The following is a 14,997-nucleotide window of genomic DNA, read 5'->3' as shown; positions in this document are numbered from 1 at the left end:
GGTGTATTTCCCCCTGACATTTCATAGGTGAAGAAATACAAATTTGTCAGCAACGACCTTTTTGCATTTTTCCTGTTATGTATTTCAACATTTTGTTTTAGCAGAATGTGAAATAAAATATGCATTTAAGTCTCAGATGCTTGAAAGCAAAGAAAAAACCCAGCAGTATTCATTCTGAAAAAAACCCAAATCATAAGCAAGTACTGGTATACTTGAAAATCCATCAGGTACACACAAAAAAACCTCAAACATATGAGGGAGTCAAACTTGCACAAAGGGCATCAATTCCAAGGAAACAATATCGTTGATTCACCCCAAATGCTGTGTTCCTTTACAGCAGATTCAAGCCACAACATTGAAACCTGCCTTTCCGTTTCCAGCTTTTCCACCTCATTTTCTCCCGGCGTCCTGTTGAGGAGAGCGGCTGGGTGGGCATCTGGCAGCCGGCCAAGGTCAACCCACCACCGAGGCTCTACTGAAGAGCTGAAGAGCAAGATGCTCTTTGCAAACCCAGGCTTGGCTGGAGTTCAGATTTCAGCTCTTTCTAATGCCTGGTCCCCACATATTCCGATCCAGCAGCTCCTGATCCAGCAATTTAATTTGAGCAAATTCTCAATGAGGGATTTGCATCAGATCTTGCATAATTTATAACCTTCTAAAAACTGGAAATGCTTGAACACGAGCTATTAACTCGTCGTACAAGCTGAAAACTTTTTAAAGAGTTTGCAAAACTGTTTAAAAGTGATCTCGTCATTACCATTCATAGCAATGATTTACATTTTAAATTAAATAGCTCACCAGTAAGCGAGTGATGGATGTTCCTGCAGCGTCTTGGTGGGAAAGACAGGCAGTGTCTTCAGGTCTTTTCTAGTGTTTTCATCACTAAAAAACAAAAATGGCACAGCGTCACTGCTAGCGAATCATAGGCACGATCATTAGTTTCAGCAGAAGGAAAGGGCTGTATTTGCTACCCAAGAACGTGGTGCGTTGCCCCATATCAGGCTGTCATAGCAACGTAACTCTATAGGCCCTCTCACATGACAGCGATGTATATGGTGTCACGCAGACTCACGGTGTAACTCATTATACAGACATGTGATTCTCAGGCCACTGCGGTGGGAGCACCGTATCAGTGTTTACTTTGCACACACTCACTCTATTTGCCAAGTGAAGAATGAGCCCTGAAACAGCTGCAGAAGGAAAGCCTCTGCCCAAAAGCAAGGCTTGCAGTGTTCATTTTTGCTTTAAAATCCTACCTCTAGACAATACATTTCACGAAGCGGCATGGTATTTGTCAAATCTCAAGAGTTCAACACCGACCTGATTCAAAACAAAGGGTTTCAGTTCATATACTTTAAGATATTTTCACTGAAAATAGTTTTCCTGGACTGCTCATTCTACAGAAAGTTCAAATATTTTGGACTCCAGGCCCAGCCTGGAACAAAATAAAAGGAGCTGAAGTATGAAGTATGTGACTGCACTTTGTCACAAAAAAAACCAACCCAGCAGAGTATTTAAAAACCTATTTACAGGCATCAGTAAAATGGTTAATATTTTCTCCTTATATGCTCCATTAATTAATCAGCTGAAACTTGCACACCTCATTTCTGCAGGATTTCTGCGTGCCTTCGCAGCGGCGCCAACAAGCACGAACACGACTTTTCTATGTACGGAATGCATCAGTCACGTCCATCCGCATCCGCCTCGACCTCTGCATCCAGCCTTTCCTTGATGGTGTTTTCCTGCTCCTGACCTCTGTTTTCACCAGATTCCACTCTTAGAGATTCCATCTGAGCTACGTACCCTCTCGTCCCCCAAAATGAGCACCCCGTCCATCACTAGAGTGGTCCAGAGCGCTGAAGTCTGCTCCGTGGCCACAGCAGATCAACCTCTGCAGATGGAGGAGACAGCAAACCCCCACCACGTTTCCGTCTCACCCAGCAGATGTCACATGGAAGGCGCAGTAAATTAAAGCTTTTTGTTCCTCTGTGAGCACGGGCTAATCGCTCTACAAGCTCCTTCCCCAACCCTGACAATGTGCCTCAACCCTGACTAAGGGGGACCACCTCTGAGGACAAGGAAACAGTTCAATCAACAGCCTATTTATTCTCTAGCGTCTTTGATGAAGTTGCCAAGAAGGAGGTCAATTAGCGCCGAGGAGCTGTTGCTGCTGCCGAGCTTTGCCGGGCCAGGCCAGGGCTCCTCCGCCAGGAATATGCACTTTTCTTTGCAGGCTGGCCAGCACCCAAGTGCCACAAACGGGGACATCTGGGTAAAAAAAAAAAATCAGGATCTCTCCTCCCAAAGCTCACAAGAACTGAGGGGGTTTTATTCACCTCTTAAAAGCCCATTTTGATGGGATCAAAAGGCTATAGGACATCTCGGCTTGCAATGAGAAGGTAGATTACCAGCGGTTCGTAGGGACACGTGAAAATGCAGACAGAGCACACCCTCCTGAGGCTGCAGAAGCCAGAGTAGAAAATAAAAACAACCCCAAACCAAAAAAACCAAGCCCTGAGCAACCTGGCCTGATGTCACCGCTGATGTTCTTGGAGCAGGAGGTTTGGCCAGACAATCTCCTGAGGTCCCTTCCAACTTAAGTCACAGACCTCACAGTATAATTGATTATTAAAATAAAAATTTCCTCCTATTTTTAAGCCTGACTCATAAGTGCAATGGCTGCTGTAGCAGCCAAGGTTGGCAGGGAAATGCAGTGAAGTAGGAGAGATTTTGGAAGGAAGCAATAACAAAAAAGCTCATTTTTACCAAACGAAAGGGCTGTTCCTCTAAATATAGATTCTCAACCCACAATATTCATAATCAGAGGCTTAAGGGCTGGTCTCTAAACCCCTATTTAGAAACCTCGTTGCCAGCAAACAACAAAACGCCCAAGTAAGGGCTGAAGCACTAACAAGGCTGGTGCCAGGAGGCAAGAGCTGAGTTCTGGCAGAGGCAGCTGGGCAGGGGGGACAGGTGACACCCCAGCTGTCACCACCGCAGCTGGGTGGAGAGGTCCCAAGCTCTCCTTTGCCAACCATCATGGGGCCAGTAGCTTCCTCATCACTGAGATTCTGCAGAAATGCCTCAAATCCTGGCAGCTGCGTCCACCATGCTCTGAAACCTTTTGCACAATGTGTGGCCTCCAGTGGAGCTACCTACCTTCCCATTCAGTTGTTGGGCCCCTCACCTCTGGACCAGGTTGAGTAGCTACTTACTTCACCCCCATCAAACGTCAAAACCAGTGTGCTAGTTAAGCTTGCGTGATGAGTAGCAGCTCATCAATATGGAAATGTCTACCACTGAATTTAAACCGAACACCAGCCAGCCAGCACACCCACCTCCCCAAGTATTATAGGCTCTGATCTGGGACATATAGCGACCAAATGGTTGCCATCGTGTCTGTGCCATGACACGGGGCACGTCCCTCCAGCACTGACCTGGTGCAGTTTGTTAGAAGGCAGAGTCCAGAGACTAACAGCAGAGCTGAAACCTTCTCTGTTCTTCTGCCAACCTAGAAACCCATCCAACTTCTCGCAGTAGCGGAGAATACACTTTTATGAGGCAAAGTGTGCCTTTGGGACTTGGCTTCCTGAAGGGACCCAACCTCATACCCCAAGGCTCAGACACACGTCCCATCCATCTGCAGCTGGAGGGAGTGCATCCAAATAGGCTTATAACGCCTGAAAGTCTCTGAGAAGCAACATGAGCATTTCATTTTTTTGGCCTGCATAATTCTAAGAGAAAGCATGAAACAAACCTAGGAAAATGTAAAAGACCTGGGAGAAACAGGGCACAGCTCCTCACACGCTGGGTGCCTTCAGACAGCACAGGCTGGCACGCAGCAGCCCAGATCTGCTGACTGTGCGCCCAAGGATTAGCATTTAGGATGATTCATGGCTTTGGGGATAATAAAAGCCTCAAATCGTCCTCCCCCTCCTTCCACAAGGTTCATTATCACTTCATCTGCACCGAGGAGCCCAAGCACGTCTCCCCTTGACCTTCAGGATCACTTTCCCAAGCCCTCCAAGACCCAGCCGCTCCCCAGAGGTGACAACTCCAGATAGCAGGAGCGACGGTTTGAATTATTACCTGTTCCTGTTTGGTTTCACAACGATCACAAGGCGATACAGGACTCACAGGGCAGACGGCCCCGGCTCCAGATGTCCAACCGTCTACACTATCTACCAGCCAAACACACCAGTGTTGTATCTGGCATGTCCACGGTCGGTTCTCATCAGGGCAGGAGGAGGACTAGGCTGTCGGGACGGAGAGGCCCACTTGCATTTAATCTGACCTCTGCTATGGAGGGGGCTTCTTGACTGGTGGTTCTTGGCATCATTTCAATACATAAACTTAAACCGCCCAGAGTCAACGGGATTGAGTATTTTTGGCAAAAGGTTTGTTTATTCCCCAGGAGGAGAATATAGGAAAATCATCTGAAGTATTTTTCCACTACGGAGAAGAATTAAAGAAAACCAGCAGATGGACCCTTTCCTTCCCATTCCACCCTCCAAATGGGAAATTTCTCTCTGGCAGACATCGAGCAGAACTTGAATCGATCCGGGCAGTGTAAATGAAAATCTACATCGGACCCTCTGCATGTCGAACTTCAGCTTCTTCCTTGGTACTGTTCCTATTTAATTTTCTGTCCCAACATGAGCAAACACTGGGCAAGATGCTGTCCCCAGCAGCACACCCTGCTTACCAGTGCCAGCTCTATGGAGAAGGAAGGGCAGCTTGTCTCTAAAATAAGCAATAGCAGTATTTAACTACGTACCGTACTATGAATAGGAGTTCCCGCATTCAAACTCACTAACTCTAGCAGCAAACCAGGACCAATCCCACGTGCTTCCCACAACCCACTGATGTTACAGTGAAATTTTAGGCATCTTGCTAAAACTCCACCAGAAATCTGGGAAGGAACCAAGCCAAATTATCATAGCACGCCCTGCCTAACCCACATTACTGAAAATTAAAAAGAGACTTACATATTTATGCTCCCAGAAAGTGCATCTTCACAGCTTCTAATCAAGTGATACGATACTCCCTGCTAGGCAAAGCGTTACAGAACTGTGCTAATTAGGACCATTTGTCAATGGCTGTCCAGGCTTTTCCCTGCGCCCACTGTCAAAACCAGCTTATGCCTGTTGTTAACGCAGGTAAGAGCTAAGATGCAATAAGATGTGGTTAATGAGATTAGCATAAAACGTGAAAAGCAATAGACACACCCAGAGCAGCAAAAGCAATATACTGGACTACAACATAAAAGCTTATCAGCCGTCATCATCTTTGTAAATATTAACAGCTAGATAAGGATGGGACTTCAGACAACTTTTAACTGACTAAAGTGATGGCAGGTGTGCCTGCCTCTGCTGAATTGTGTTGATAACACTTTATAAAGTAGGAATTTATCACCTGGGAAAGTGCATTGTATAGTGACTTTTCTCTGTTCTCAAAGCCTCTTGACCTCACATAAATACTTACTCTTGTGTTGCTATGTGACCACTAGACTAAGTCAGCTCCTGGGTCTTTCTGAATGTCACTATTTCATGTTCGGTTAATTCTTGAAATGAATTTTAGGCACACCACAGGTAGCATTTAGAGTGGCCTTGTTTTTAGAAAATACTGACTGATCTCTAAAATTAACCTGAAAGTTATTTCGTGGACACCTAAAAATCAGCAGACACTTCTGAGAACTGCAGGTGAGCTACAAGGAAACGTGGAGCTTCACAGCAGAAGGGCAATACATTATTACCCTGCATCATGAAGATACTTCAAAAACCTTCCATTAGGATTTTTCTTCTTATCCTGTTCAAGATATTTAGAGCCAGCAAAACAAATAGAAACAGCACACAATTAGATTTGATACTTAAAAGCTGACAATCTAAGTTTTCAGAGGGCTGGACAGGTTACTCAGATGATATAGTGATGGTCCCATTTCTTGCGAATAAGCACTGCATTCCTTTGCTACATGATTACAAGCAATGCTGTAACAGTACGAGAACATCCCTTGCTGCTGCCCACACCTCAGCCTGATCCTAAGGTGACCTCAGCCTGGTCCTAAGGTGACCTTCTAAGGTGACCAGACCTAGGGTAGCGTCACCAAGGTCTCTAGGGTGCTCCTTTTCACATGTTCACAGGTGAGAGCCGTCAACACGGACCATTGCACCACAGCTGGACCACTTCACCAACAGGTGCCTTTTCTGTAGGCTTTTGTTTTCTTCCAAAATAAATGGAAGGGCAGAGCATGGCAACCTCGTGCTCCCGTGGAGGTTGCTCTGCCTTTCAAGGTACCATGAGAAGCAGGTGAGAGGAGGAAGCGGCAGGGCAATGGAGGGGAAAAAAATGAGCAGGGTTAAAAGAGCAAGAGAAAAAAAGGGGGGGAAGGAAGACAGAGTGGGGAAGGTACGGGCAGAGCCGATGGATTTAGCAGCTTTCGAGTATGTCAGAGCAGCAGGATCTTGGCAGCAGGACTCTGAAATGCGCTCTCTGACAAATCCTCTTTTGTGACAAATGCCAGACGTTTCCCATCACTTCCCAGCTTTACAGTTTATGGTCTGCTGGCACATTCAAGAAAGTTATTTTTCTATTGAAGGAAGACCAGGATCCGGAAAGGCCATGAACAAGGGGCTCCCGTTGGCACAGGACATCCAGAGCCCAATCTTAACCCCCACCCAGCGGGGAGCTTGGCCTGGGGCTGGGCTGCACAGTCTGCCACTTGAATACCTGATAGGAACCGCCTGCTCAGAAAGGTATTTGAAGGAGCATTTCTAAGAGCCTTCCAAACTCTGTATGTGAAAAAGAACATGATAAGCAGTGCAGAAGGCTTTTTTCAGCACCTGGATTGTCATACGTCTACGCTGTGGCTGTGCTGTGGATTCCCTCGCTGTGCTGCAGCAACAGCTTTAGTTTCACAGCTCGAGAGGAACCTGCACCAAACACAACGCGTGGCTGGGGCTGGGCAACCCTTCCCCACACTTAGCACAGGCTGGACCACAGCCTTGGACCTCCGGGCCTGACCTCCAGCTCCAGATCTGCTCCTTTAGGCAAATTCCTTCACTTCCCCAGCCCTGCCTGACTCTCTGAAAAAGCAGCAGCAGCATCCATGGATCTCATGGGAGTTTAGTGACCCTACTCACTGGGTTTTGGAAGATGGACCAAGAGCACCACAGCAAAAGCAACATTTCTCTTATCAGCTATATGCATGCACCTCTCTACCAGAGAACATGGGGACAAGAGCATGGGCTGCTCCCAGAGCCATCTTGGTGGATGAGGCACCGTTCGTATTTCCATTTTGCAGACAAGGAACGGGATGTCAAGGAAGCAGTTCTCCTCAGCTGGGGAAAAAAAAAAAAAAAAAAAAAAAAAAATCTGTGACCTGAACCTGCTCTAAATGCTCAGTTCTTTTACAGCTTTTGATGTGAAATAGGAATATTCTGAAGACAAACCCTTTAGTCCTTCAACACCACACCTACCACTGCTGATGGTTCCTGGTCCCATGGAAACTGGGGCAGGACATCCACATTGAAAATGTTGCTTGGCCATACCGACAGCACGTGTTCCCAGTGCTTCTGTCAGCCCAGACGGGAAGCAGAGCAGCCCTGCTCTACCTGGGGCTTTACTGCAGATTGAAAGATGACTATTCACAGTTCATACAATGCTTGAAGGATCCCAAACCCTTCCTCACAACAACAGACTGTTATTTCTAACATCCACACTGTCTTCCTGTTCACACAAAAGTCAGATTAGCCATATTAGTTGTGGGTTTTTAGCATGTCTGAGTACAGCAGCAAAGTTTAAAGCTTGTTATCACAGCCCTGTGTGCTGATACAGAGATACATGGAACCACAAGAAAAATAAAGTATCAAAATAACGATAAAGACCTGACAAATCTGCAAAAGCAAAAAAGCTGAGGCTGAAAAGCTGTCATTCCATTTCCTCAAAGCACAAAATACACCCTACATGATACATCCCAACCATCACAGGGAGGAAAAGCAAAAGAGGTATTTATTTTTTTTTGCTTTTTTAAAAGTGAAGATGTTCTGAGTCAGATCAGAGCCCAAAGTCCTGCCCACAGCTGACAGTGAAAGATTGGAGAAACACTCTGTAGACCTGGCAAAGTTTTCCAGATACGCAACAGAAGGGAGGTGAATAAATAAATTATAGTGCAAAAGCCATGAAATCTAATTTTCCACAGGAAAAGGCAATGTCCTTTAATGCTGTGGGAATTTCTAGGGACAAGGCAGGGGCATCTTTCACCTAAGACTGTGGAGCTTCACCATGATGCTACTCCAAGGCCAACAGCTACGACAGCAACATGTCTAACTCGTCCCCTGTGTGGGGGGACATCTTTGGGGGTGGTGAACTTTTTCTGGCCTCATGCTTGCCTCGTCTCTCATCCACTTCGGATGCACAGCACACACGAAAACCCTCCCTAGGTTGCTGGGTTGCACCCACTGTAGCACCACTCCTCTGAGTTAAAGTGCCTTAAAGAAAAAAAAAAAAAAAAGAAAAAGAAAAAAAACAGACTCTGTGGAGGGGCACTTAAAAAGGACAAAATATCCCTTTGCCACCCATCAGGAAACTGTATGAACATCATGCGTATGAAATATAAAAACGCACGTTCCTTACCAAACTGCCGTAATTTATGTAAATATTAAAGTTACACTGCCATATGCAAGTAGTAAATCCCCTGAGATCAGGTTATTAAATTACTCAAAACAACCTCTTTTTTTCTCTCCATGTAATTCTTTGCTCATTTCACCCACAGCGCTTCCACCTAATTCGGCCTAATTCATCTGCTGCATAATAAGCACACTATACAAATTCCTTGTTAGCCCTTGGAGAACTGCTTTAAAGTAGGAAACTGTAAAAAACCATTAAAATTACACCATAGCAGAGATGATGTATGCTTTGGTCTGCCCTGAACTGTATGAATCTACACTAGTAGAAAAAAAACCCTTGTTGTTAAAAGTCTAGCAGAAAATTTGGGTCTTGGTTACATATTTTTTTGTAATTACACCTGTTTTACACAGTGAATTTCCACTTTTTATTGAAAAATAAAACACCAGGAGAGAACAACGTTTTCATCTTAAAACTGCTGCCTAAGTCCTCTGGGAGATGGAGCTCAGCACCTTCCTGCTCGTCTCCCCTTCGCAGGCTGCCTTCCCTCAGCTACCCGTTCCCCATGCTACACCGAGGTGTAGGACCCCAAAACCAAACTGCAGTGACTCACCAAGAAAAGCAAGACCTGCACACTGCTGTAGAAAAAATTACAACAGTTTTCGACCAGCTTTTCTTTGAAGAAGGCATAAAATTCAATTAAGCAAACAGCTCTTTGGGGAAGTGGGTATCCAATGCCTGTCAAGTAGGGGAATTATTATCATTGTATGAAGTACACATCAAACATGATTTTCCCTAAACTTGCTTATTAACTAGCTTGGTTCATTAGATGTTCCCAAATACAGCGAAATAAATAATCAACCCCCTCAGCAAACAGGCTCTAAGTTAATAGATCTTTGCTCATCTTGTTTCAAAATAAGTTAGTTACTGCAAAAGAGCGAGCTCAGGAAAGCACATGGCTGGGTTTGACCCAGACAGAGTTAATGGTTCATGAGCAAGTGCCCAGCAAGGTATTTAAAGAAAAAGCGTGCAGAGTGGCAGCTGAAAGGCAAAATACACAATGACTCAACTCGGCAAACAAGCTGCCACGGAGCACAAGGAGCACAACCGCAGGCAGAGCCAGCGCTGAGCACTGATTTCCAGCGAGGAATCACAGCCCACGGGGAGCGGTGGGTCACGCTGGAGAAAGCCTCTGCAAACATCAGTGCACGGGCATTTAAAGAGTGCACTTGCACGGAAAAGAAAATCAAAAAGTAAACCACAGCGCTGCCTATGGCAGGCACCAGATGGATGCCCTGAGGGTGAATCCTATGGTGATCCACCAGCTCTGTTGTGTCACCCACCGACACACGTGGAAGGAAAACCCCAGGGTCTGAAAGAGGCATCCAGACTCTGCTCTGGTCTTAGGTCTCCACATGAGGCCAGCACAAATGTCCCCTGGTAACCCATCCACAATCCCAGTGGCCCTGGAAAAGAGCTTCCAGTGAACAATTCAGAACAGGCCTCCTTCCCCAACAGCACAACTAAGAGGAGCAGGTGTGTGGAGCAACAGGGTTTGCGCTGGTGATCTGACACCCACACCGTACCCATTTCAGGACTTTCTTCAGGCCAGCTCTAGCCTGGCCCCACAGCCTGATCACCTGCCAGTGGCTGGCACACACGAGGTGGGCTCCATCCATGCCACACGGACCCACTTTGGTCTCCAAGGTCTCCAAGACCTCTTCAGGATGCAAGCCTGGGAGAGGAGGGTAGAAACAACTGGGAGATTTGCCCCAAATCTGTGTTTCTGCTCCGATCCCGGTCCTGCACATGGCCACACCTGGAGTTTTGGTCATATGAACATGGTGAGATTTCCAAAAACAGGCTGGGCGAGCTGCCTCGAACAAACCTCAGGTGTGTCCCATTTCTGAAGCTGCCTTAACCATGGGGTAAGCAACACAGTGAACAGGTGCTTTGCTATCAGACAATTATTAACTTCTTTCAAGCAGCTAATTTCTAGCACTGCCCACGTTATCCCCTCCACATTCTTTTCTACCAAGAGATTTTGCAGTTTGTCTGGCAAGATAGTCACCTTCCCAAGCAAACTCTACCCAAAAATCTAATAGTGAGCACTCACTCTTCATTAGGAGCAAATTGTTAATACCAGTTTTCTGCACCTAGACCAAGCACTTCATATTTTTTTTTTTTTTTTCCTCCCTTCAGTAAACTTTTAAACTCAGGAGTTTCTGAACCAATGACTCCACAGCCGCGGTTCGCAGGAGTATCTTTCACACAAACCTCTTCCTTTTACAAACTGCGTTTATCACCCCTGTAATGATAAACCCCGGTGCCTCGCACATGTCAGCTATCAGGAATTCATTATTTTGTCTGTGTTATGTTATACCAGTCGGGAGTTATCTTTGCAGCCCACAGGCCAGAATCAAAACCGAATGCGTCAGCTATTTAAAGAAAATGGGAGCCCTCCTCCAGCAATTTAATTAACTTTCAGGGAGCATAGCTGGGTTTCAGTCCTGGAAACGTTTCTGGGGAAAACATGATCCAAGATTATCAGGCAGAAAATAAACTTTTTTTAAAAAAAGCTACTTTTCTTATATAGTCCCTGTAGCTAATCTGATTTTAATAAACGTTTTTCTAACATTAGAAAGACAGCATCTAGGACATCTCTGTCTCTTTCTGTCAAGCTACGAAGAAAAATAATACTATATACTATTGTACAGCATTTTTGAGGGCAGATGCTTAGCCTGTAAACTAAATACAACTAAAACACTTATTTCCCAAGGAGGCAAGACTATGTTCCATGTTTACATGATGATAATTACCAGACCAATCTATTATTTCGCATGCCTGCCAAGACATTAGCTTTCTTTAAAATTTAAATAAAACGTCTAAAAGAAACAGAATATGGACTTTTTTCTCCCAAAACTGAATCATGCCAGAAGCTGCAACTTCAATCAGATTCTTTTTAAAAACCTTTGCATAGAGTTTAAAAACCAAGACTTTGTAAAACCAGGCTTGCAGCTTTTTCTGTTTCATTTGCAAATGTAAGAGTGGAAGAGTACAATTAACTAGTGATAGTGTTTCAAAACTCCTATTAATGACTAATACTTTGCTTTGGGTTCTTATTACAGGAGCCGGAGAAAAACTGACGGAAATTCAATTTGAACAGAGAAGCAGTCAACTGGAAACCATAGATGAGTCGTGAGAAGCAAACACAAAGCGTTACATCCCTCCTCTCGAGCAAAACATTCCCGCTCATTGGACAGGAAAGCAGAGGGACAGGGATCTGCAGCATCTCAGACTTGCTGGGAACATCGCAGCTGCAGGACTCTCGGGAAGAACCGTGGCAGCCCTGACACCGTCCCATGGAAGGGGAAGAGGAAGAGCTCACCCAGCACCCCTGCGACACGCTCTTCATCACACACAGGGGGGAATTATCTTGCCTGGGATCACCAGTTTGGTAAACAGGAAAAGGAACTGGGCGTGCGGTGAGCTACACTGATCATGGTCCGTTGTCATCTTACTTAAACATTCCTCCTGTGGCCCACAGTCATTTTAGACTGCCCTTGAGAAACCAGAGCTGCCCACAACAGGTAATGGACATGCTGCGGGTGCAATTTTGAAGCATGTATTTAAGCTTTATCAAGATATCTTAAAAGCCAGAGTCCTCTCAAAGTGGGACTTGGGTGGTTTATCTCACGTAAAGCCTCTCTCCAGATGATAAGGCTCATATCCTTGTCCTAACAGCCCAGCCCAGGACCCCGGGGGTCCAGCTACAAACCACCTGCAAGGGCCAAACCCCAAAAAGCCTGATATTTTCACACTGTCAGTGTTACCGGACTTCAAATCCCCTCCGAAGTGACCCTTCAGGTGCAGAAATCTAAAGTTTTTACTTTCTCCAAGCGCCCACACGTCAGGTGCACTCCCTGAAAATAAACAGATTTCAAAAGAATGTGCTCACCCACTCAGCACGGGGCAGGGGAGGGTGTTTCTGGGGAGATTGCTGCTCTCTGCCATCGAGACGTTATCTGAGAATTTGAGCGGTGGGTTGGGAGAGGGGTTACTGCAGAGCCGCAGGAGTCTGAAGCGTTCGGACCCTGGTACTGATCTGTCTGTTCCCAGCTGAAGTCAGTGGGAATGTCACACAGACCTCTCCACAGGATCCGTCCCCATGGAAAAGCTCCCTACAGTATGCGTGAAAACTCAGCCAGGCAGAGATCACCAGCGTTGTCTGGACTGGCCCATTTTTCACTTCCAGAAAGCTAATCTCTAGGACTTCAGGCAATTCCTGTATTTACCCGCATCCATTCAGCACTAATCCTATATTTAAAAAAAAAAAAAAAAAATTAACCCCTGTGTTCTCACGTAAGCAGAAATGGTGTAAGAGCCACATTCCAGAAAATGATTCAAAAGTGGAATTGCCAAACGACATCGAACATGCCAAACCCAAGACACTGCAAACGGAGGCACCGCTGCAAGGACGTACCCTTTGTATCACGGGCCAGTTTGGCAGGGGAGACCAGTCCCGCACTATCTTTAAGATACGCTGGTAATTAAGCTAGTGCTTTATCAGCAGTGGTCCAAACGACCACTTGTGATATGTAAGATGAAATTCCTTCACTTCTGGCGCGCTCGCTGGGCCTGGGACAGCTGGCCGTGCTCATGTGCTGTGGAGGCACAACATATGTTTTGTTTAAGAGAGGAAACAATTGCTGCAGCTATTTTCATGCAACTGTTCAGGGAAGAGCTGCACTTGGGAAATCAGTCTTGTAGCGCAGTATTCTTCCTCCAGTTTTCTTTAAATATTTTTCAAGGTAACCACGGGCAATCCACTCCTTGCAACACGTCCGCGGAGGCATGGAAAATAACCACAGACGCAGTTCTCGGGCATGCGAAGCAATGCTTACAAACCTATTTATGGCAAATGATAAGGAGTCAGCGTGAAGTTTAAACCACATTAGGGAGGGCTTTCACCACAAAGATAGTTTTTAACCTTAACCCCTTTTCTTGAGAATTAAGAGCACATGCCACCAGTTGCTACAGCTTAACAAGTTACTTCTTGTCCGGTGAAAGGCGTTCTCTGGTTATCTGTGCCTAAACTCAGTTAAGTTTAGGGTCTCTTAGGGTGTCCCTGTGAAATCAGGCAAGACGAGCGGTCTTTCTAGAGAAAAAAGCAGCACACAGACTATAAGCAATATACAGTGGGTCACAAAGCAGTTCTACAGAATGACCAGGAACAGAAATTGTCTGTACAGCCAGCCCATCCAGTTGATCTTAGTCACAAGGACATCTTTTCCTCCCTGCGGGCATAAGAGCACGCCAATAAAAAGGAGGAGGAGGAAGAGGTTGTGATGGACTTCACAGAGCGTGTCCCTCAGTGGAGAAGGGATGGCATTTGGAGAAGAAGGGGTCTTGGGCAGCAGCACTGGCACTTACTTGACAAGTGGGCACTGAAGGAAAAGCAGAGTATGTCGCTGCCAAAGGCTTTGGCAGTCGGACGTGACTTGCTCCCTGCGTTTGAGCAGACAGCTCTTTACTGAGCATTTCCAAAGCACGGTTCTTGAAAGCTGTTGTAGCTAAAGCGTAAACACACCTCTCTTCCCACATGGAAACTCAGCAAGTAGTAAAATATTAACGTGAGCAAAGCCAACCTTCTGAATTTCTATTTGCTTAGTGAGCTGTTTCTAATTGAAGGTCTTTTCCCCTGGCTAACAGGTCCGAGTGCGACCCCACCTCCTCCCCCCAGCTGGTCATCATAACCAGTGCATGGTAAAAAGTGGTTTCCAAGGGTAAGCCCAGCTTGATGATGCAGCTTCAGGCAGCTAAAGCCCCAGCAACCGGGTCACACACCAGCTACAACACAACCGCGGGGTCAAGTGTGGGAAGGGACAGGCCCCCAGGGCAGCTGCAGAAGAAAGCAACTCATTGATGTCCAGCACACGCAGCTGACGGGCTCCGTGTCCCTCCAAACATGCTGTCACTGTATGGGCAGGGTCATGGGCAAGGTCACCCCAATGGACGCGAGCCACAGTGCACAGGCTTTCTGATAGGAAAGAGTGGGAGCTTTCTCCCCGTCCCACTTCAGTGTTTGGGAAGGGGAGCAAAGCGGCATGGCCTGAAAAGAAAACCCTGTTTTGACTCAGAGCCTGCTCACAAAAGGCATTACTCACCCTGCAGACTCAGATTTTATCCAGCCCAGCAGCACATATCACTTTCTTCAGCCACTGCTCGCGGCTGGACTTTACCCCCATTTCTGATTGTTTGCAATACAATGCCAACCCAGAAAAACACATCCATCAAGCACAGCAGTATTAGAAAGGAAAACGTTATTACCTGGAATAGTCCCCTTTAGCTTCCTACAATTGAAAAACAGTGACA

General features: G+C 46.1%; 1 protein-coding gene across 1 annotated transcript in view; it reads right to left on the bottom strand.

Moving 5' to 3' along the window:
• Positions 1-14,997, bottom strand: part of FRMD4B (FERM domain containing 4B) — an 85,118-nt gene that overhangs the window by 28,051 nt on the left and 42,070 nt on the right. Inside the window, exons 7-8 of the mRNA XM_074151241.1 lie at positions 14,953-14,975; positions 799-882 (exon numbers count right to left, since the gene is read on the bottom strand). Coding sequence (XP_074007342.1) covers positions 799-882; positions 14,953-14,975 — 107 coding nt within the window. The remainder of the gene's footprint in view (positions 1-798; positions 883-14,952; positions 14,976-14,997) is intronic.

This window comes from Numenius arquata, chromosome 8 (assembly GCF_964106895.1).
Source record: "Numenius arquata chromosome 8, bNumArq3.hap1.1, whole genome shotgun sequence".
Lineage (NCBI taxonomy): Eukaryota > Metazoa > Chordata > Aves > Charadriiformes > Scolopacidae > Numenius > Numenius arquata.
Note: the sequence above shows the minus strand (reverse complement) of the source record. Positions and strands in the feature narration are given on the sequence as shown.